At 37.0% G+C, this 23938-nt stretch overlaps 1 protein-coding gene across 3 annotated transcripts in view; it reads left to right on the top strand.

Annotated features, from left to right (window-relative positions):
* Positions 1-23938, top strand: part of CPNE4 (copine 4) — a 224071-nt gene that overhangs the window by 150245 nt on the left and 49888 nt on the right. For all 3 annotated transcript variants that reach the window (XM_051789115.1, XM_051789113.1, XM_051789112.1), the window contains exon 8: positions 21470-21568. In XM_051789115.1, the coding sequence (XP_051645075.1) occupies positions 21470-21568 (99 nt within the window). The remainder of the gene's footprint in view (positions 1-21469; positions 21569-23938) is intronic.

Genomic DNA, 23938 nt, shown 5'->3' on the forward strand with positions numbered 1-23938 from the left:
GGGATATCCATTACTACAATATCTCAGTATTGCACAAGCTTTACTTGTCAGAAACAATCAGAATTATTGATAATTTTTCAAAAACATTGTCCTGCAGCTTTTAGGAAAGTTTGCGCAAAATCCAGCTATGCCAGGATCCTTTTGTGATTTTAGATGTGTGCTTCCACTTCCTGTTCTGGAGAGAGAGAGAAGTATCTGTACAAGTCTGCAATAAGAGTCCTACAATTGCAATCCCACAAGAGCACTCAGTGAATAGCCTATTTATGCCAACACAATGTTGTACTGAAGGAGAGCCTCAGGATAGTGGCATGTTCACCCATCCCTCTGTTCATACCATCTTAATGCTTAAGATATGTCTTGCAAACCCAACATAAATACAAAGGGACAAAGTTTGTCAGGATTTTCATCTCAGTTTTTTTCCTCCAGACCTCCTGCTTTTGGGGTTCAGATAAAATAATTTGAATCTATAACAGTTTTACCAGACTTAAGCATCAAAAGAAATCCCCTTAAAAATAAAATTATTTAATTTTTCCATGTCAAGATAGCCTTTCATAGATAAATTTTCCTTACTTGAAACTTTAAAATTAGGAATTAAACCCCAATGACTCTTTTTTTTTAATTATTATTTTATTTTTTCTTTTTTTTAATCACTTTGGATCAAACAGGGAATTTTTGTGAAATATATTTTGCAACCTCCAGTAAAGACAGCATTTCAGGTAGTTCTGTTCCCGTGCCAGGAGACTGGAGAGTGTTGAGCTCAAGGTGACGCTCCTGGGGATCAGACAGTATGAATTCAGCATCTTTGCTGTTCAGGTGCTTGATTCAAGCCCCCTTGTGGTCTGCAGAAAACCATATTTTGGAGGAATACATTTCATATAAATAAGATCTGCATTCCTCAGCTGTCATGTATGAAAAGGGACTGCTGAGTAGTCATTGTAATGTTCTACCTGATAGATTTTGTAAATGAAGTATCTTGAGTATATTCTGGGAATCTTAAATTACCTTGGAAATTTGCAATATTACTTGAGATGTTAAACTGCCATTGGCTTTGTGATAAAATACTGTTTTCATCTACAGGAGACAGTATTACTCAAATGAGTGTTACAGCACTGCAAGGAGCAACTGCATGTTCCATTTACCTTCTTTTCTTACAACTGAGAAATATAACCATATTTGAGTATGAATGCTTTTATTTAATGAACATGAACAGACTGGTATATTGAAATTAATTGTGCTTGGAGTTTATAAGAACAGCTTAATAAATTACTTTTCTTATGTTCTTTTAACTTTGATTTTTGTAAAGGCTAAACAAGCTGTCTAAAGCTTCCCCTCCTTGAAAATCAATTTTTCATGTAGTATTGCAGTGCTAGTAATAATTCCTTAATTCCTTTTCCTGTTCCAGACCCAAGTGATTTTATCTATAAGAAAGAGGTAGTAGTAGCTGTAAAAAAAACCCGGAAAAACCCCAACAACACAACAGAACCAAACAAACAAAAAACCCAAACCAACAAACCAGCAACTTATTTTCTCTCCTTCCTCTCTGTCCTGATTAAAAAATTCCTCTGAATTAAAATGGACACTAGCTTTCTTTCTTCTTTCTTTCTAGCGTATGACCCATCTCCAGTGCATTGCACTTAATGAAAAGTAGTTCTCATTGACCCATGCTATACTTAAACATCTTAGAGATGGACACTTATTTCAGAACTCAGTAGTGTTTCTGATTAAGCCTTGCTTTTGGGTATTTTAAACAAGAAAATGTGTAAAGTCCTGACACTGAATGCAGCAGGCAGTTTCCTTGCTCATACTTTCAAGTTATTCTCTGCTAAACCAAAACTATTTTACTGCTTTGTTTTTGATTTTCCAGTGCTTTTTAGCCCACCTTCCCCTCTGCTATCTGTACTTAACTCACAGAGAGACAGAAATAGACATTTGAGTGAGACTCCTTTTTTTTCAGTTTTTTGTGAGGTTTTTTGAGAGGTTATATGATCTCCTTTTTCTTTGGAGTTTCCATTCCTCCTTAGTGTTTTCCATAAAGGGGTTAATTGTTTCATACATTTCTCAGTTGTTGACAATGGCTGTTACATCTCAGTTAACGACAGACAAGTGGATCCTAATCTGTAAAGAAGTATTTGATTTTAATGTCTATATCTGGCCTTTTCCTATGTTACTTTGAATTTTGTATCAAACCTGCTTTAAAGCAAATACATATCAGAGCATTACTTCTGTTCTATTTTTTCTCTCCACTGATAACTGAAGAAGAACAATCACATATCCAAAAAGGATAATATATTGTAACATTCAGGAATGGTAAGTTAACTTCCTTCTAGCCATTTCTTTTCCAGTTCTGATATCATGGTTAGGCAAAGTAATACCTGAACTTCTAAAGTTTTGTTGTTTTTTTTTTCCTATGGATTTTATTAATGTTACATTTACTTCCAAAGCCCCCTCATAAGGCTTTATATATTTTACTATATCCACTATATTAATAGCAGAAATAAAGCATATCACTGTAGTGACTTACACTGTAGGAAGGCTTTCTGAGCTGGAATGAGATTGCAGGTGTTCTTCAGGCCTGGGTTTGTACTGAGTCATTGGATAATAGACCTCCCTAAGTTTCAGGAGTCTTCCCCTGGAAAAAATGAGAGCAATTACACAGTATTCTGCTAGTGTTTTGGATCTAGGTACCCATAGATGGATACAAAATTGTAGAATAATTTAGCCTGGAAGGGACCTTCATATTTGGAATTCAAAAGACCTTGTTAACAGCATTTCTCTTAGATGAATATGTAGAACTAGAGAATAAATATGAAAGAAGTTTTTAACTTCAAGCCCTGTCCCTAAACTGGAAGTAAACTGAAACCACGTGACATAAGACTGATTCAAGTGCTTTTAACTGAAATACACTGGAGATTTTTGGCTAGCATTTGAAAAAATTATCAAATGTTTTTTTGCATCTAACCTGAGGCAGTCTAGGAAGATTTGACTTTTCAAAGGGGTATGTTCTCAGCACTTTTCTCTGAAAAATCTCTTGAAGAGTCTTAAGCTCAAAGGAGTCAAAATCACAAGTCTCCAATGAAAAATTTTGGGGTTTGAAGTTATTTCTGTATCTCATCTTTATTATTTGTCTAGATATGCATCTAGGCCCCCTCTGAACTAAACTGTCTGTTAAATTGACTGACATGTTAAATTTTACAAAACAGAGATAGGAATCATTTTTCCTAGTAGAGGCCAATTAATTGTCATATTTGATGAATTCCTCTGGTATTTTGCAGTTCTTCTGAAAGACAGGATCTTCTAACACAGTGAAGAGCACATCACTAAAAGACAGTTATGCTAACTGCATTTGATTTTGTAACCTCAGCTAGTATGCTATGGTAATAAAGAACCATTTTTATGTAAGTGAATAAAAGATTATAGTTATAACCTTTGAAAGAAGCTGTTCCTTTTCTTTCCTGCTTTCTTGTGCATTCATTAAATACATTTCTTTATTTCACAGTTTCAATGCGTGGAACTAATGTATCTTTTCTTAACATATTTCCTTAATAGATTTAATATTTGGCATTTATTCAGAGCATTTCCTTCAATGATTTTGAAATACTTTACAATTAATTGTTTTATATACTTGTGGCATGGAAACTGGTTAATAACAATACATCTACCCTGGAGAGAATCAGAGAAAGTAAAGCCTAGACCCTGCCATTACTTCAGATAATACTGCAAAGCACCATTGTTCAAAATAATGAATCAGATTCCAGCAAGTTACAGAACTAAAACAAAAGCATAGCATTTTTTAAATACTACTCCTTATCTTCTGTTCAGGTTTTGAAATTGTTTTATATATATAAAGACTCACTTGTTTTTGTATGTAAGTCTAGATATAGTCGTGGGACTCCAGGAGGTCAAGCTTAAAAATGTTACGATACTTGGGACAACTTGCATCCCACTTTTGGTTTAATGCAGGGACACCATCACACAGGCAATGTAGACACCTTAAGCTCATATTTTTCCTGGAGCCAGTGCATGGGAAGAGTGCTAATGTGTACAGAAATAATTTGATTGAGATCACATCAGTCATTGGTGTTAGAACCAAGTCACACTACCACTTGTTCCTTACACTCAGCATTGCTCTAAGATGGCTGCAAAGTATCAATAGAGGTTTTCCATAGATTAAGAGAATTTTACCAGAAGAAATTGATTTGACTGCATCTGAAAATTCATGGAAAAGCACCTGTTTTGACATAAATTTTCCTCATGAAATATTTTAAGTAGGATGGGAAATTCTGGTTAGAATTACAGAGAGGAAGAAAGAGAGTGAGCAATTAGCACTGCAAGAGCCCCTGGCCCAGAACAGCTGGCTGACATGTGGAGTAGCCATTTGAATACGAGTAATTCACTTATTTACTAATTGCAAGCTGACTTTCACAGTCTTTTCTACTGAAGCAGATCCACATTGTATGATTAAAGTGGGGGGAGTGAACAAGAGAAAGGCTGATGCTATCATCCGATATTTAAATGCCCCCCTTTGATGTGGGAAACTCAGGTTCAAAACCTTGCCTTAATAAATATTTAAAGAATTATGCAAAGCAAAGCAGCTTCAACAGAGAAGAACAAGAGAGAAGCACCAAGCAGAAGCCTAGAATAGCTTCAGTATCAGTGTAAGTGGATAAAGCCCATCCCTGAAAAGTGGGGAGAGTGATGGAACAAGAAGTCAAAACGAAAACGATCCTTATCCACAGGGCAGGAACACTAGTTTCTATTCCTTTCTTCAGTCCCTAAGAGAAATATGAACAGTCTCAGATTTGTTCTGATACAGAAGGGAGTCTTACGAAATCTTGAAAAATCTCCAGGGAGAGGAAAACATTTTTCTCATGCTCTCATTAGTAGAAGATTTCTTATTTACAAATGCTATCCAGGACAGGTCTATCCGGAAGGATCTTGGAGATATGCAGGATAGCCAGGTTGTTCACTAAGGATAGGAATTGAAATATAGTATGAGGAGCCAACAAGGGTTAATAAAAATTAATCCCTTTAAGAGGAGCAACATCTCCTGCTTGGCGACCTCTTCATTAAAAAAAATAGAAAATGGAAAATAGAAAAATGGAAAAAGTAGTTAGCCAGCCTGATTATTGTTACCTCCTTTTAACAGATGAATGAAAAAATAATCCACCAAAGTTACCTCCTGGCCCAAAATTTTTCTAGGAGTTTCAAACCCTGAATGTTGTGCTCAGGTACATACAGGTCATTTTCAGAGTATGAAGCATTTTGTACATGTATTTTCCAACTGAATGCAGTAGTACAATTGAGAGAATTTAATGATGTGTAACAAGTTTACATCTTTCTGCAAATGCCTTAGTTTATTTCAACTCACACTTCGATGGTGCGATACTAAAATGAAATTATGACTTCAAAATGAGCAAATCCATTTTCAAGTCTGAGGTCCATTTTCAGTGATTTGAATCTCCATTAAGGACCGTGCCAGCTTTTTATACACTACTGGAATTAAGCCTAACACTACTCTGTGGGCAGTCAGAAAGCAAAGGGTATGACAAATAGTGAAGAAAATTCTATCCTATATGATTAAATTGTCTGGAATACAGATTTCTCTGAGCCTTGAGTACTCTCAGGCCTTTTCATATAAGTTGTTATTTACCTATTTGTCTTTATTTCCTGAGAGATTCTACCCTGGATTTCATCTTTCCACTTGTGAATCCCCACTGATTACTCAGCCTCACCTTAGTGTCTTGACTATTAACTATTTTTGCTAAGCAAAAATATTTTTCCTGCATCCAAAGGAGGTCTCCCTCGGACAGTTTATGTGGCTTTGGAATAATTAATGAAACTGGTTGGTGGGGACTAGCTTATAAGGAGATTGACTCTTCCTGATGGTACTGCAGAAACCTGAAGAACAATGAAGCTGGTTGCTGACATGATGGTGCACACCTAGTAGAAGTGAATGCTTTTGTGGGCTATACACCTTGCATGTCTCCTTGCTGGCAAGAGGTACCTCTTTTGAGTGCTCCACAGAACTCTCCAGGGAATCAATGTTTCTGTACACAGCAGAGTCATCACAAATTGGAAATATTTCTGTGTATGCCTGTGAAAGGCAGAGGAAAACTGGGTGATTTTGATTTGGACGCAGGTGCAATGTATTTTTCACATACATCACAGCACAAAATAAGGTAAATGGTTGTTCCCTCACTTTCCAAGTAGCTCTGCGAAGCCAGCCTCCTGTTCCTGCCAGATCCACCACAAACTTCTTGTTATCTGTACATAGGATAGAATCAGCTCTTAGGAGGATGGGAGTCGTGTGGGAGGTGGGTTCCTGGTATGCTGCTTACTGCTTTTGTAAAGGAGTATTTGTGAATATAGTATTTATACAATTTCTTCAGTAGCATGTAAGAAATGTTGTCATTTCAGTAACATTCCTGAAAATATCACAGCTTGATTTTTTCACCATTATATCTGGTCTTCATTTCATCCCAAAGCATAGCAGAATTAACAGCATTGCTTTACTCCTGACCAGCTTCTTTAAAGCTAGAGTTCTCACACTATTATGAATGCAGGGTTTTTTTCCCCTCAGGGGTTCTTCTGAGAGTCCCATCCAAAGACCATTGAAGGTCAATGGGACATTGGTGCAAATTATACAGATGTGTTTACTTCAGCTAATGTTGACAATTTGCATCAAATAATACCTCCTAATCTTTGCCTGAGAGAGAATTGTTTTTCCTATATATATATGACTAGTATTAGATTGCATACTTTATATTCATAGAGTACTTCATTAAGTAGGTTAGACTCCTCTGTTCTGCCTACTTGTCTCAGGAATAATGTTGTTTCATTTCATAATGACATAATGGTGCCACCTGCAGTCCAAAGCCTTATACAAGTGGTTTCAGATAATGTGGTTCACGGTAATAAAACACTGAACACAGAAATGGGAATAATAACAATAATCAGTTCTTTGTAGAAGTCACTACGTTTTAAGAAGAGATACTTTGTTTTAGTTGCTGTAATAAGACCTTAAATTTCTCACTATTTAAATGACGTCACTGTAACAAAAATCTTTGCCCTGGCGACTTATCAGGAGTATCCAATAAAGCTCAGACACATTATTCGCTGTATGATACCAAGTGCTCTGGAACTTTATGATACTTTATGATACTTTATGATACCAAGTGCTCTGGAACCTGCTAAGACACTTCATCACAAATGTCAGTCCCTGTGTACATAGCACAAATAAAGAAAGCTCATATGCTGTAAAATGTGTTTGAACCTGAGAGATATTTTTCTTTTTATTAGCACAGTAAAATCACAATGATTAACTGATTAATGTAGTTTTCTTATGTCTTTCTTATCTGTCTGATGGGGTTTTCTCTTCTACTCTTTTATAGGAAAACCTGTTTCATTGTGCTGAAGGATGTTCAGCTCCCAAATATTCTGCTATGAATTCTTTATTATTATTATTATTTTTAAAATGTGGATTTTGACATGTTTTTTCAGAGCTTTTTCTTCCACCTCCTTTTCACAGTTCTTAAAGATAGATACATTTGTGCTTTACATAAATGCATGAAAACATATTTATAAAAAGTGGCGACCTGTACAGAGTCAATGTGCAAACATATCATGTGGTTTGGGAACCTGGGAGAGGGAAGATGATGAAATACAGTTGCAGTTGCAGTTGCAGTTGTTTCATAGGATTAACTTTTGTCTTGGATCTTTTTTCAATTACTTTTCTTCGTGAGTAGACTTCAGAAAAAATCTGCTGACCAGGCAGAATAACCACTTTCTTCTGCTTGAATATGCTTCTCTGTGTAGGGTCTCTTTTTTGCTGGTACGTTATCATTGTTTAATAGCTGGCATATTGATACACGCACGTGTTTTACTCTATTTCCTTTAATAGAAGAGAGATAAATCAGCCACATTAATAGGAAATAGGGTTTATAATTACATTAAATTGAATGTTTGATTCTCCTTCTTCTACCATTGGTAATTATTTTAATGACAGCTTCCTAATTCACCTAGCAGAGCAGTCAAAGAATGTCCGCACCTACATGATTTTCCTGAACGCAAAGGAAATTGCACATTAATCTGACAAAATGTTAAAATTGGGGAATGAATTATCAGCTCAGTTTAGGCAGACCTCTTTTTATTCACCTTCAGATATTTTTGGCATAATTTTGGTCATTTATGCAATCTAAGGCACCTGATTGCATATTCAGAGAAGATGCTTAAATACCTGAGTACTGTTACTTCCTACCATTTATTTGGAGTACAAACACGGATGAGCTATTGAAAGTCTGGTTTTAGAGTGATAATTCTACTCTTTATGGAAGTTCTCATTTTCCAAAATGCTGCATTTGTTTTAATTCTCAGAACACATGAGCCCTCTGCTAAACCCAGTGGTCACAGGCATTGATGCTTTTTTCCAAAACTGTTTGCTAGGTTTATATGGTATAAAATACTCCAGTATGGTAACCATACTATTTCTCTTGTATTCTTTGGTCTGAGGTGTGTCAGTGAGTAGTTGTAACTTGAGAGCAGGCATATTGAGATATATGGGGTTTATTTTTACAGAAATTTCTCATGCAATCGGCCATTTTCTTCCATTTATTCACATTGCTTCTGTACACCCTGAAAACTGATTTGAAGTGCAGAGAAGGAAACAGAAAAAGGGCAGATATGTAAAAATATTTTCTTTTTATCCTTTTATGCTGTTATGCCATGGAAGTGTAAGTATTTTAAGTTGCTCTTCACATCTTAGTCATCTTCAAAAACAAAAAGGAGCTGGACCTAGGTTTTTTTCAGCTGATGAGAGCTTATGGTGGAACGATAAGCAGTGAAGGTCTTAGCTCTTAATTGCCTTCAACACTGTAATTGCAAAGTCTTGCATGTGAGCAAGGCTTCACCCGCTGCTGTTAGGCAGCCAACTCTGGAGGCGAACTGTGGCAACTCTTCAAGAGCAGGCATAAATGCTCTGCGACACTTCAGGGCAGGAAGCAGCAAATAACACTGTGCCAGTCTGAACTGCAGGGGTTGTTGAGATGGTAGAAATTTAATTGCTTGTGCTGGAATCAGGCCAGTAAACAGGGTCAGCTCTCTTGTCCTTTGAAGAAGTATTCTGGCACATCGCAGATGCAGCAGCAGCACTTGGAGTTGCAGCGGAAAATTTTTGCAGTGAGCTTCGATCCCATCCTGAATGTAGAGGATCATCCCTGTACTGAAAAACGCACCCTGTAACCCTGTCACCTAAGGATTCACTCAAATAAAGTCAGTGCCAGCCACAGTCCAGCTCAGAGTGTCTGCCTTCACTAGTATCTTCTGCTAAAATCTTGTCTCTTTGGGCTAGGGTGAAGGTGTATCTGTGACACTTCATTCATATGCCACTAATGATACCTATGTGTCAGTGTCTTTTTTTGGCATTAACCTTTATTTGCTTATTTTGGAGGAAAGAAAGGTGGTTGGATGCAGTATTGTTTTCAAAACTGCCATGTCGTAGAAATTTGATCATTCAATGGAACCAGAGAAATCCCAAAGATCAACTTGATATTAAATAACATTACCTCTTATTGTTGCTGGAAAACATGCCAAGAAACAGAATTTGAATAGGAATTTCTTTTCTGAAAATCTTAATGTTGGGCTTCTCACCACTGATTCTGGGCATTTTGGCTCTTAATTTTGCTGTGTTGGGCATATGTCAGAATTTTGTTGAGGTTGCTTAGTACCAAACTTCGAACCTTCGCTTAAGTCACAATAAATTGCTCTCAAGCGAGGAACAGGATAAGCACAGCAACTCTTCAGAATAAGTATATAATTTCAGAAAAACAACATTTTTTAAATGGTTTAGAGGAGAGAAGGAGACAAAATTAATGAAATACATTACTACTTGCACATGCTTTACTTTGCGTATTTGGCAAAATAAAATCATAATAGTGATTTAAGGCAACTACTTTTCTGTGTGCAGCAGACTATTTGTCTCTTATTGTTACACTCACAGAAAGCTGTCAGGTTCCTTCTTTTAGTTCCAGTATATGCAGCTGAGTTCCCTTATGAGTCAATGTTTCCTTACTAAAGAAGCAGGGAATGATTCATATAAAGCAAAATTACGATACTATTTTAATTGTGAGAATGTATTATATATTATATAATATGTGTATACTATGCATTCTATATTTTATAAATCAATTCTGTATTGTTTCACTAATATAGAACTATAATATGCTACAATTGTTCTCCCTAGGTGCTACAGCAAAGCACTCAACTACCTCATTAGGTTTAAGCTTTCATCTGGTTTCTAGATCATTTCACCCATGTGGTAACCTCATTGGTTGTATTTTCCACAGCAAAGTTTTTGCAAGTTTTTCTCCTTTCTTTCCATGCTGCTATCTTTATGTTCCTGATCATTCCTTCAGAAGAGACTGCTGTGTTCATATATGCCCATACATTCATTCAGGTTTGCTAGTCATCTAGGGTATCTGGGATGCTGAGCACCTTGGGTTTCCAGTCTGTTTCTTCCTGAGATGTTGGACACAAGCCTGATTGGCAAATGCAAGAGCTCCCTGTTCATGTGCCAGCTTTCCCAGTGAGCTCACCCTCAGGTTTCCACCCCACCATAAAACATTCTTGCTTATACAGAGTGCCACATCGTTACAGAAAGAGATAAACCCAGAAAATATACAGCAGTTACTAAGAACTCATCATTCTGGGTTTATTAAACGTTTATTAAACGCTTGAATGGATATAATGGGAGTACAAATAGGAAAAGAATTCTGTATAGATTTAGACAGGTAGTTAAGGTATTCTGTGAAAGTTTTATTTTCTACTCAGTACAAGAACAAAAACCAGAAATTAGGTTACCTTCCACATGCAAAAAAAAACCCACAAAGATTTGAGCAGTTGCATAAAAAATATTGCATCTCTCAACAGTGTTACTGTTTCACAGTTTTAGCAGGTTTGGGAGCTTCCAAGAAACAGGAAAATATCTTCCGTTTAGCTGATATGTCATATTTTCTGAAATATCCAGAAACCATGTCATGATCTGAATTAAACTCTCTATTGGAAATCTTCAATGATATGTTGGCACGGGAGCTTGTGGCAGTGCAAGGTTTTAGATCCTTCATGGAAATGCTTTCAGTGTCCATATGGGAGATGAATTCAACACTAAACACAATACAGGAGATAAAATAAAACTCTGTCCAGAAAACTAAAAGCAGTGATGAAAAAAGCTGGAGGTTTTGTTTCTATGTATGTAATCTGTGCACTAATTGAGAGGAGATATATGGAGGGTTCACCCTGAAGCAACAGTGAAAACACTAACTGAAGCTCAGAATATAGGAAAACAAACAGACAAACAACACACCCCAGAAATGAGGCCTTTTTCACTCAGCAATGACTGCTATAACAAGTGCAAAGTATTCAGTAGAAATTTCACAAGGATTTAAAAAATTGAATATGTGATTATGAGATAAGGAACTGTGACCTTTATTCTCAGACCTTTACCCTTAAATTAAACTTAGGTTTAACCTTTAGCATTGACCTCCTACGTTAGTTTAGCCATTTCTGTTATAATGGCCTATGCCCTGTCTCTACTTATATTTCTTCATTTTCCATAGGAAATGTGGTTTAGAATATTATTTTAATAAACATTTACAATTGCTTCATGTTTCTTAATTGATTTCTTGTCTGCTTGATACTAAAAACTTTTTATGTTTGAAACCTCTGCTGATATTAGTTTTAGAAATTGTCCATAACTGGGAAGATCCATCTTCACTGTTTTTTATGCTGTGTTACCATCCACTGAATAGAGTGACCAGTTCAGGGCCATTAAACCTGGTGCTGGTTGCCAGGTCATTCTTTTGAAATGATATCCAAGAGACGTATAATTAACTCCCCCACTGATTGACAACAGAAAGAATAGTGTAATCAGCTACTTTGTATAAACACTCATCATTATTACAACTGGTGTTTGGGGACAGATTCATGCTGCTCTGGTAGGGAAGAGCATTCTGTACTCTTTCTGCCAAGTATCATCATCTTCCTTTCCTGACTGACAGACAAGGCAATGGCTGATTTTTATCTGCTGACTTTCAGAGTGCAAGATAAAGCTAACCTGAGCTTTTTTTAGGAACTGAAAGTAGATAGTGGGAACTGGATAGAGTCTTGTTCTGTCTGAGAGCTTTTTGATACACACCCATGAGTTATGCTAAATTTCACTGCTGTGCTTGCAGCTTCTCGAATAGTTACACCAGAGAGGCCTGCCAATGAGCAATGCCCTTTTTTTGCTATGAAGGGAATTGTTAGTTACTTAGATGAGCAGAAATCTCAGATACATCTAATGAGAGGAGGCACTACTGGGTCAGTACGCTAGTTTATCACCTCTTGCAAAAGTTTTGGAAGACATATTTTATTGCATAGAGACAGAACATACTGTGAACTGAAAGGAGGTATACTCATGGAGAAAACCAGCAGAGACATATTGATAACCTCACAACAGGAGCCTTAAGGTAGTCTTTGCAGAAGTTTTTGCTGTTACTATATTTTGCTATTGGTTTGTCATATCATATGTGAAAAAAAGCTGTGCATTATGTTATGGACTGTGAAACCAAAGACATTCTCAAAAACTTGGATCTCATTGATTGAGATGTAAACTCACCATTTTATATGTACTTTAAAAATGCTCCAGCCTGCTCTCTCATTTGTTGGACAACCAAATCTTTATGACCACAAGCAGTACATTAAAAACTTGGCCCATTTCTGTGTTGCATATTGAGTTAGTATGGGTGTTTTGAATGAGAAAGACAAAAAAAAATGCTATTATGTTTTATTCTTTAAACATAAAGAAAGTGCAGTTTATATTAAATGTATAGGCATGCATTACAACTACAAAGACCGCTATTTTAGGCCAGTGCAGCAATTGAAGTCTGCATTCACATCCATGCTGAACCTGATTAGTAATTATTGCCTGTGTATAAACTGAGGATGTTGTTACCTAAACCTGACTTTGACTGTAAAGTAGAAGTTGATTTATGTTTTTGCCGTGAAAAACCTAGAGAGTCATTGAAAATCCAGTTATAAGTTTTCCCTCACATGATGTAACTTATTATAGCGTGTTTCTCTGTTTCAGAGGAATATATATGGGCTTCACTTGTCAGCACTGAAAGATCTGTGTTTGGGGCTTCTAGGCAGCCTTGTAATACAAATAAGGGTAATCAACAAGCTGTGGTTTTACGTAATTGATTTTGAAATGACCCTGATGATTCTTGCAAGCTGTGAGCTGTCAAGAAGGGGCAACACCCAACTGTGAGGATTCTGGTCGTTGCTGAGCCACTGCTGGTGTAGCAGCATCAGTGGCATCTCCATCAGTGGTGTAGAGAGACTGGTTTGGTGAAAGTGGTTCTGTAAATGGTCCCTGTTGTCACTTGTCAAGAACTGAAACAGTCTGAGGCTGGCGTCAAATCAGAGCTGTCAATAAAAATTACTCACTCATTTTGATGTTGAATTAGAGGACCTGCCCCTTTTTGGAAAAAAATAAGAATTCTCCTTCCTTTCACTCTTCTCTCCGGGCAGATAATTTTAAAATCAAATTTCACTTGTGTTTAGATTCACAGGCAGATTATTTTCTTTGTGTTTTGACTGTCTTGGCTACTATAATTACTGCAGCATGTCGAAAGGAATGCTGAATCACTTGCCATTACTAAGAGGAAGCTATCAATGCATATTTGTCTTGAGTCTCCTTCAACAGGCAGAGGATCTGAGGCCAAGACAACCCTATCAACTTGTAACATATCAGTTACCACCATCTATGTACAGGAGGTACAAAGCTATGAGTGAAATCCTGGCACTTGTTGAAGTTCACATGAAAGGTCTCCTTGCCTGCAACGGAGCCTGTGTTTCACCTAATGTTTAAGGAGCAAACTCATCTGTGCTGCTGAACTGGTATCAGTCTATTCCAATTCAGCAGAACAGATGTGGTTTTCAAAAAGAATGTCTCTCTGCAGTCAAGAAAAAAACTTTGAAAGTTGCTTCTACTTTGGCTTCACAGAAGCTGCACATAGCCTAATAGCGTAGGGTATGAGCTGTTTCTCCTCCATTAGTTCAGGGGTTTTTGAGTAGTCTAGTTTGGAGAACTGAGTAAATCTCTCTGAGAAGAAAAAGTTCAAATATGTTATCTACAGTGCTCTGAAGAAGGATTAACTTCAACCAGTGAGAGCCTTGCAAGAAACATTGGTTCATTTCAGCTGCTTCACTCTATTCTCACTGGAGGCCAACTTCAGAGAAAATCTGCAACGAGACATAAAAAGTTTATTTTCACTTTTTGGAGAAGAACAACTACTGAAAACAGAAAACTCTGATAACCAACTGGATGAAAAAAGAGTGAAGAATTTCATACACATCAGAAAAGACCAAGTTTCTGTACTGTGATGTTTATAAAGTAGAATTTGGCTTTGGAACATCATGATTACAGAAACACGATAACTTGAAGTATTTATCTTTTATAGTGAAGGTTTTGCATACTCTTCTTGATACCCAAGTGGAGAGAATGGGTAAGTAGTGGATAAAGGCTTTCCTATAAAAAGACATTCTTTGAAGTATTTCAACTAGGGTACATATACTTTAGGGAGGTACAGTAGGATATTTTCTTCATTATCAAGTAATAATTACCCTGATGAGAGACAGACTGCTCCAGAAAAATCACTTTAATGATAAAGTAAATTTCTTTTCTGGGATTTTTTTTTCACCTCCTCTGTTTTTGTTTTTTTTTTAATTTGGTGTGGTTTTCTGTTATGGGGTGGTTTGGTTTTTTTCTTTGTTTGTTTTTTTTTAAGTTTTCACTGATCCTAGAGGATGAATCAAAGAAGGATTTCTGGTTTTGACCTTTTACCACCTCATACCAGCTGCAGCTCAGAGTGATACTAGAAGTAGAGCAGGTCACCAACATTTGCCTCAAGATTTCGTTTCTCAGAGAGATAGTAAGTGTCATATAAACTCTACCTATAAAAATTATTGTGATGTTATTATTGTTCAGAGTTAATTGGTAAGAATTTTATGACTGACTGAGCTGTAATGTAATACATTTAAGTCCAACAACGAGCATGCTCCTTCTTGCCTTGCCACAAGGTATCTTGTTCAAGAAAATGCAAGGAAAAACCATCCAAGACAGTTTCTGCTCAGAATTTAAGCTACCCGTGGTCAGTACTCCTCCCCAGCACCTACCTAGGGACTACAGGTAATTAATGGACAAAGATAGTTTTCTTCCTTGAAAGGTACCCCTTCCGCTCCTTATTGAGTGTCAGGGGATTCATGCTGAGCAACACAGAGTAAAATCTCCTTTTTAATGTAACATATGAATGGATCTCACCCGGATCAGAGTCAGATCAGAGTAGGGAGCCTCCTATTCAAGGGATTTGACTCTGGCTGCTCAAGGCTGCTGCCTTTCTGGCTTTTTGGCACTTCTGCTAGCATGGAGCAGCTGGAGAGTGGACCAAGGATTTGGTTTTCTCTCCCAACCAAGCCAGTATCTTTTGGTCACAAGTTAGTGAGATGTTTTAAGTTAATGAAGCTCTTAGATTGTCAGGAGAGCTATCCAACACTCTCTCTCTCCAAATAGGTGGCAAGGTAGTACCAGCACATGCCATACTAACATTTCATAATTGTACTTTGAGCAAACACAGAGCTGGAGAAACTCAGGCTGGCAAGACTGTGAAATTTCTATTTTTTACTAGCTTTGTGCATGCAATAATCTGCAGTGTCTGGTCAGCTGAGGCAAACTTAAATGGATTGTTTTCAAGAAGTACATTTCCATGGTCTGGCTGTCAGCTGTCTCCTGACACGATTTAGTCAAAGACTGTCTTTTAAAAACTAACCTTCAGAGCATGTTTTGGGCTGGCTTATTGTGCTGGTTTAAGAGTTAACCAGCAGGGGGAATGAACTCAACTCAAAGGAGAGATTATAAGTCAGAATAACAATTTATTAAAATAATACAATAAGTACAATAATACAAACAAACAATTGGTCTCAACCCACAAAAACTCAAATGTATAACCCAGTGCCCTGGGGCATGAACAAAGTGGTGTTCCTTGGGCCCCGTTTGAGTCCAAAGTAAAGGGAGAGGGGAAGAACCTGCTGGTGGGAGAGCTGCTGTAGTCTGGCCAAAAGTGGTGATCGCAGTCCAGTGGTGGTCTCAATCTGGTTGAGAGCGATGAGATGCAGCCGTCCTCTGGATCCCATGAGTGGGTTGAAAAATGTTCCAAAACTCCAAGATTATATATCCTCCAGTTCAGGCAGGAATGTTCAGTGCTCCCCTCAGGGCGGGGAGTTCCACAAAGGGTGTGAGGACAGAAACATCCTCCTATCTCACAGGCCTCTTAACACCTAGTTTATAGCCTGAGGAGTCAGGCTCTATGGGCAGAGGGTGCGAATAGTCTATTGACAACAATAGTCTAGTTTCTGGGAAATGACATGGAAGGCTATAGAATACAGTTTTGGGTTACACCCACCATGATGAACTGGTCTTCAGCTGTCCTAACTAGGACACTTATAAATTGCAATGTTAAGTTCCAAGTTTCGCTATTACCTATGCCCAAAGGTGCTGCACAGAATAGTTCTCTCATCGTGAAAACCTAATGGGGACAAATCACTTCAAGTATTTCTCTGAAGGAAAAATAACCTGCAGACACTCACACAAAAATGCATACTTAAAGTAACCAGTCTTTTATATTACTTAGTTCTCTTGGTGGTTAAAGCTAGATAGGATGGTGACTACGGGAAAAATTATTTTATGACAATTATGCTAGAATTTTGCTGGCTCTTATATTGAGGCTTGGCACACCAATTTCTAGTCTCTATGTCTTTTAATTTCTCACAGAAAAAAAAATTTGGAAAAATTATAGTTGAGTTTGGATCATATGATAGGTAGCAATACTTTTTTTGCTGTTGAATTATCAAACAGGAAAACTGCTTCAGTCCATGAGAGATACTGGATAGAGAAATTGGTTTATTTCTTATCTAGGCATCATCACATCACTGAACAGATGATCAATCAGGATTGGCTGGAACTGGAGTGTGGTTCAGGTTATATTTTTGTGAAATATAACTAAAATCAGAAATTGCGCAAGTGAGTTTTTTGCTCACTCATAGGTAGCAAGATTAATCTATCTGTCATCTTCTGGGAAGCATTACGAAAATCAGCCAGAGAAACCTGTGCTGTTATAGCTCTAGTGCCTGTGCAATTTTTCTTGGATGCCCTTCGTAGTGAGAGTACTGGCAAAATCTAATCTTGGTGAAAAAACTGAAATAAAATCAGGAAAATTTCCACCTGCATCCACCTGAAATATCTTTTTGTTTTTAAACTGGACCTTTCTCCCTCCTTTTTCCAGTGAAAGGTTTGCTTTCAGCCAGGAAGGAAATCTTTCATTTTGTAGTATTTACAAGAAAAGCTGAAGGAATGATGATGTGGATACTCAGAAGTGATCCTCTGATGACATCTTAACTGGATCTGCTGGTTAGCTCTGTCAGGCACAGCGCCTTTCCTTGAGAGGGCCTGAAGGAGTACTCCCTCTCCCTGCAGTCAGCAGGAATTTTGGGGAGGAAGGTAGAATCATGCAGGGGTGAAAGATATTCTTCATCGTTCCAGTCAGTGCTATTCCATCACCATGCAGCATTAGTAGCAGTTTTTATTGCCTGTATTTGAGCTCGTAACCAATAAGTAGGAGTCTGAATTCTTTCACCAGTTATCTGAACACTGATTTACCAGTATTTAAAATTAAATGTATGGAAAGCCTCCTTAAATTAATGAGACTTTTAATAGAGTGTAGGTATACTGTTACTCATCTGCTTAAGCAACCTCTAAGAGTACAGACCTAAAGAACACATTAAGGTTTGCTTAAAGATAAAGGATGGTTTACATTATGGAGGATTTGATTTAAAGAGGAAATGGGGCCTTCCAAAAAAAAAAAACAAAAAATACCCAACCAACCAAACAAAACCACTTTAAAGTATTTAATAGGGAAATAATACTTTGGTTATCACCTCTGGTCTTTATCTGGTTCTGGATTATTTGCAAAGATCCTTCCCTGCTTATTTTGTCTGTCTGAGTGTGGTTTTATAAAAATGTCTGGACCCCAGTATTTATGTTTTAGAAATACTTTTCATATACCTTTGAAAAGCAGAATCATTACTCTGTACCTAATGTTTTTCAGACAGTAATAATTAATTTCTATGGCCAGATGTGAAACTCTGGGGGAAAAAAAGAAGTCAAAATGGATGTACTTGCAGAAATCCCTTTTCTCCCTTAGCTGTAATTGAGCAAATGGCACTAAGATAATACTGTAATTGTTAGCCTTTTCCATGAAGCCAATATGAAGATTAGAGTACCATCTGTCTTTCTGAAAACTAAAGTTAGAAAACCTCTAGCTTGAAAGAGAAAGCAGTTGGATCCCTGTTGAGTGGACATTTTATATGTAATTTAACTTTGCTCATCTCCACTTAAAATTCTAACCACAAATGAGCACTCAGAGCTTTTCCCTCTTTGTAAGAGTTGGGTCTCTAATACAAATTTTTCAAAGTACCTTTTCCTGGAGGTCTCTGATAACCTTGGGTCTGCTCTTGTATTTATGCTCCAGTTGAGTTTAAAGACCAAACCTGAAAAGTAAATCTGGTTGGAAAATTTCATAATAAGGGTTCTCTTTTTTTTTGTTTGTGAAATAGTCATTTTTTCAAAAACGTTTTTTCAAAAGTTGCAAGCATTACTAAAACTATAATTTTTGCAAATTTATAACAATTTTACTATGACATTTTGACAAATCTTTTTACATAGTATTACTTTTAGGTCTTAAATAATTTTTGCAACCGTTACAGAAAAAAAAGTCATTTTAAGTCATACTTCATCTGTGAAATCCATTTTTCCATGAAATATTTATAAGTAATTTCAATAAAAGATGACCAATTTATATTAGCAAGAAATTTCACGGAAAAATAAAATGCAGCTGCTTCAACCTCTGTGAAACAAAAACAGTTTCAGGGATTTTTTCATAAATCAAATTACTTTTTCTTGGATTTTTTTTTTGTTGTTACCAGCTCATCTAAAAATTGCAGTTGATAATAAGCATAGATTGATTATTAGTGAAGATTTCATCATAAAGAATACTCCAGGGCTGTTAGCATTGAAACTACTGTCTAGTTTTTTTCCAGGAAGGATTACCACTATCAGAACCAGAAACCTACTCTTATTTTATTACTCTTCTGTAAAATTTAGCCTATAAGTAAACATGCATGAGAGCTGCCCCTGTTTGCCCTCTACCCTCCACCCACCCCTTCAGTGTCAAAGCTGCTGAAAAGTACCTCCAAGTCTTAGAGCAAAATGTTTTCACATTTCAATCCAGAGGCTTTCTTTAGTGTGGGATCCCTCCATAAAGAAAAAAGCAAGTAAAATTGCAGATGGCAGGATGGAAAAGTAACAGAGGACTCAAGAGCCAGGTCTTTGCCTGACCCATGAATTGTTTCAACTGATTAATGTCTGCAGAAGTAAGAGTTATGCTGGTACTCTTTCCTTAAGACAGTCCTTTGTACCTCAACTACACACTTTCTGTATGGATCAGAACATTTCCCTTTGTGTGGAATGAAATCTCTTCCCGGGGCTAAATGGAACAGTGTTGAAAGTTCAAAGGAAAGCTAGAGTCATTACAAAACAGAAGGAACCTAAATAATAACGTGGATGGTGGGTGTGAGTTTAGTGAAATCACCACCTTATTTACTTCTACCAATACAAGTAAGGTGTCTGGGCACATAACAGAGTAATAAGTTCAGGTAATCACCTTAGATGTGGAGATCAAATACCTTCCAACCTATACTTCAAGTCAATGACTTCACATGGACAAACATTTATGGGGAAGAGGCTATTTATTAACTTATGGCTGTGGTGGGAGGATGTTAGGTTGTTTTAGATGGTCTTTCTCTTGAAACACTTTTTGTCCATTTGTTCTCACTGAAAGAATTCAGTCATTTTGTCTGTCTCAAGCTTTCTACAGAGTCTTTCCCCCTACACTCAAAAGGGATTGGCCATAGTGCTCACATACCAGCTTTGACAGGATTATTTGGGCTAGTTAGAAAGCACAGGTGGTGAACAGAGAAGTCTGTTTCAATAAATTCCTTTTTTTGAAATATTTAAAACTCAAAATCCAGTTGAGATCTGATGATTTCAGTTTCCTTCCTTGGCCCCTTTGGACCAAGCAAACTTCAAATGGCTTGAGGAGTCTGAGGAGCAAATCTTGCTCTTCCTCTTGTGTTGTCTGACCACCAGTGCTGGGTCAAAAGCTCTGAGCCTCATTGAGACAAAGCAGTCTGGTAAAACCCACTGGTTTTAAGCCTGGTATCCACTGTTGCTGCCCCACCACCTCCAATTTTGTTTATTTCCTGCCTTTCTCAGCAGGGAGCTCCTCTACTACTCCTATCAGTCAAGTTCTCACCCCACACCCACTCATAGATCTGTAAGACTCAGGCCCACACAAGGGACTCAAAGTTACCCTCAAAGCTATCTGATAGCTAGATGTCAGTGCACTCCTTATGTGATTCCTAATGCTTTGAGGCATTTCTGTTAAAAAAAAAAAAGAAAAAAAAGAGAGATTTTGTAGTAGGACGTTTTCAGTAAAGGCCTCCTGACTCAGGCAACTTATGTGACCTTTATCTAGAGAGAACATGAGGCTGAATTTGGGATTTTGTTCTGAGCCCCTTTGTTGTCTTTGGACCAGTTTTAAAATTATAATTTAACAAAGCCTGTAGTTATTGCTATTTGCTTCAGTCTTTGCTAGGTTAATTGTATTTAGCAAAATCTGTAAAATAAAATTCTCGTAGCTCAAACTCATTGAGATATTCATCTTTATGCATGAATTTAGGAGAGAGTATCAGTGATATTTGGTTTGTATAGTCACTGTTGAGCAACCCTGGAAAACAGCCAAGATATGGGCACCAAACACTAATGTGTATAATTTCAAAGCCATTTCAGAAAATGATCTCTGTAACTCTTGTCTCACCTTCACTGACTGTAAAAATGAGAACAGTACTGTTTGCCCAAAGCAAGTAGGGTTTTTTATAATAATTTATATTTGTAAAGTACATCAGTGAGGTAAGTCAGGACACCATTTGACAATGAACATGTAAATATACATAATCCTGTATTTTTACACCTAGCAAAAAGATCTAGACAAGAAATCCTTTCTTTCTGAAATATGTGAACTTGCTGTCATTAGGCCAGCTCCATAACACATAACTGTCAACAGCAATCTGTGTTGAGATTCCACTTGTCATTTTATTTTGATCAGGACAATTATATGGTTTTAATATGTCTTGTGATTTCCCTATAGATAAAACACTTCACCCGGTGTATATCATAATTTCTTCTGTAGTATTTCTCAATAAAACCTCTTTTCCATCTAAGAAAAATGTGCTTTTTTTGTTCTTTTGCTATTTGTTTTCCCAGTGCATAGTTTGGGACTGGGATTCCAATGGAAAGCATGACTTCATTGGAGAATTTAGCTCAACTTTCAAGGAAATGCGAGGAGCTATGGAAGGAAGACAGGTAAGTGGAAACCACTCAGGCAATCTCAATATGTAAGTTCTGTAGAGCAGTGTTCCTCAGACAGTCCAGTAATAATGCAGGAGACACTGCCTCAATCATCTCTCAAAAGTTAATTTTTGTATTGTTCTCTCCCATAGGTTTTACTGTTACCTGGATAATCTGAAAATGCAAAAAAGCAGTTTTTCCTGTATTTATTTTCATGCCTGAAATATTTAGGGTCTTTTTCTAGTCCCCATTCTACAGGCATTTCTTTCCACTAAGATTTATTTCCTTTGAGCCCAAGCACATTGTTTCTATGAGAGGCTCTGCTGCTGTGGTAAAACAGTCTGGATAGTCAAAGAATTTCTCTACTGGCCCAAAGACCTTTACTGGATGAGGATCATGCTTCATCTTTCTCCATTTCTCATGTACTGCCTTCATTTCTGCCAGCTTTAACTTAAACCCATCATGTTGAAACTAATTGGTTTCCTAAATATTTCATGATTTACAGTCCTAAGGGAAAATGAAATTGTTAGCTTATTAATAATTTCACTTCTTTATGTCAGCTTGATCTTTTGAAACTGAAGTTGATGGTAATTATTGAATATGATAAATGATTTGGCATATCTAATTTCAGAAATTGTCACTTTCTATTATTACTTACTTCTAAAGGTGTTAGTTTTGATAAATTCTCTGAGGGGGAGTTATAAACATTGAATCTACTGATAATTTGTATTCACTGTTCCATAGTGATCTCAAAACCTGACACAAATGCCTAATAAGCTTTATTTGGGCTTTAAATTAAGGTTCTGTTTATGTGTTAATAGAAGCCTAACACAGAGTCAAAAGGTGTTTGATAAATGCTAAGCAGTCAGGCTATGCCATAGGTCAATAAACTTTTATTGGGAAGAAATGTCAAGAAACATTCTTTTCAATGTTTTCTTTTGAAGTTCTTAAAACACACTAAAGTTTGGCAAATGTTGCTCATGTGTGTAAAATACTGTTGATACATATGAGTAATATATTATTCCATTATAAATAACTTCTGAACAGAACCTGAGTGCAAATGAAACTCTGTTTTGCTCTCTCAAATTAAGTCAGAGGATCAAAACTTTAACCGAAGAGAATTTGAATGGAGATAAAGAGGTAAACAGATCCCAGAATGAATAACATTAACAATGCCAGTGATGTGACAACACTCTGATTTTGTATAGAAATACCAATGGCTGAGGAAGAGACTGTGTGAGAGTGGTAAAGGGCGTGTATTTTCAATGTAAATGTCTTCAAAAAACCATGATGGTCCTTCCCAAAGAGACAACTTGTTGGCCAAGACAGAAGACTTGTAGTCCAGAGTGCCAGCACTGGCTCCAAAGGATGAACTATATATTCTTTAATATGATGGAGAAAGTGGGTTGTTTTCATCCCTAGACAGCAAAAAGGATGATTACTCTTTCAGAGGCCTAAGAAGTTAGTACAGCCATTTGTCAATTCTTGTTCTAGGTTGACACTGCAGTGCTGCCCAGGAATGTTTTAATGTTACACTATGCTTTAAGTTCTTGGACCTTTGTCTTGCTAAGGGCCTGCCATTTGCCATTTGGCAGGTTGCCTTTTACCTGCAGCTCTGCAGTCTTCCTCCACACATCTAAGGTGGTGTGCCATTATTTCTCCCTTGTTCCTCTCATTCTGTTGTTACCGTGCAGTTATTCTGTGCCCTTGCACCTGCAAAACCTTGTGCTGTTGTTATAGCTAGTTCTCATGGGACACAATTACCACCAATGTGAGCATCAGTTTCCCTTCTTCTCTTTTCTAATCCTTGTTTTATAGACTATTCTAGATAAAACCAAGATTTAGTGGATAAGATAGTAAGTATTAGTCATTTAAGTGGCTGATAAATAGTGGCCCAAAAATATATATGCCCGTGCTAGATGGCTCTTGCACTTGATGAAAGCAGACTTTGATGAGCACTAAAAGCACGATAGGCAAGAACTAGCAGTAGGAAATTTGAGGAGATTCTGGTGAAAATGACATGTTACCGAAAAAATATAGTGATCATGTGTTTTACAGGAGAGGTCATTCATGTTGGAAGCCGTGTCACTTGGCTGGATCCAGAAAAAAATTTCCCTGTCCTTTCTCTATCTCTCTGTCCCTCCCTCATCCTATCTCATTTTTCTCTGTTCTACAGAAAGAACTATTGCTGCTAAAGGCAATATATTCCATTATCTGTGCACCCCATAAAAACATCTTCATACATAGTATATGTCAACAACCTTACTGCAACATTAAGTAATGTGATTAGCATTTGTCGGTTCTTTTCTTTAGTTTTAGTCTCCATAAAGAAAAAGCATGTGCAATGGAGTGTTTGCTTTGAATAAAGGGGTTATGGTAAACCTT

The sequence above is a fragment of the Manacus candei genome, unplaced genomic scaffold, assembly GCF_025592945.1.
Source record: "Manacus candei isolate 608988 ecotype Guabito, Panama unplaced genomic scaffold, ASM2559294v1 h1tg000026l, whole genome shotgun sequence".
Taxonomy (NCBI): domain Eukaryota; kingdom Metazoa; phylum Chordata; class Aves; order Passeriformes; family Pipridae; genus Manacus; species Manacus candei.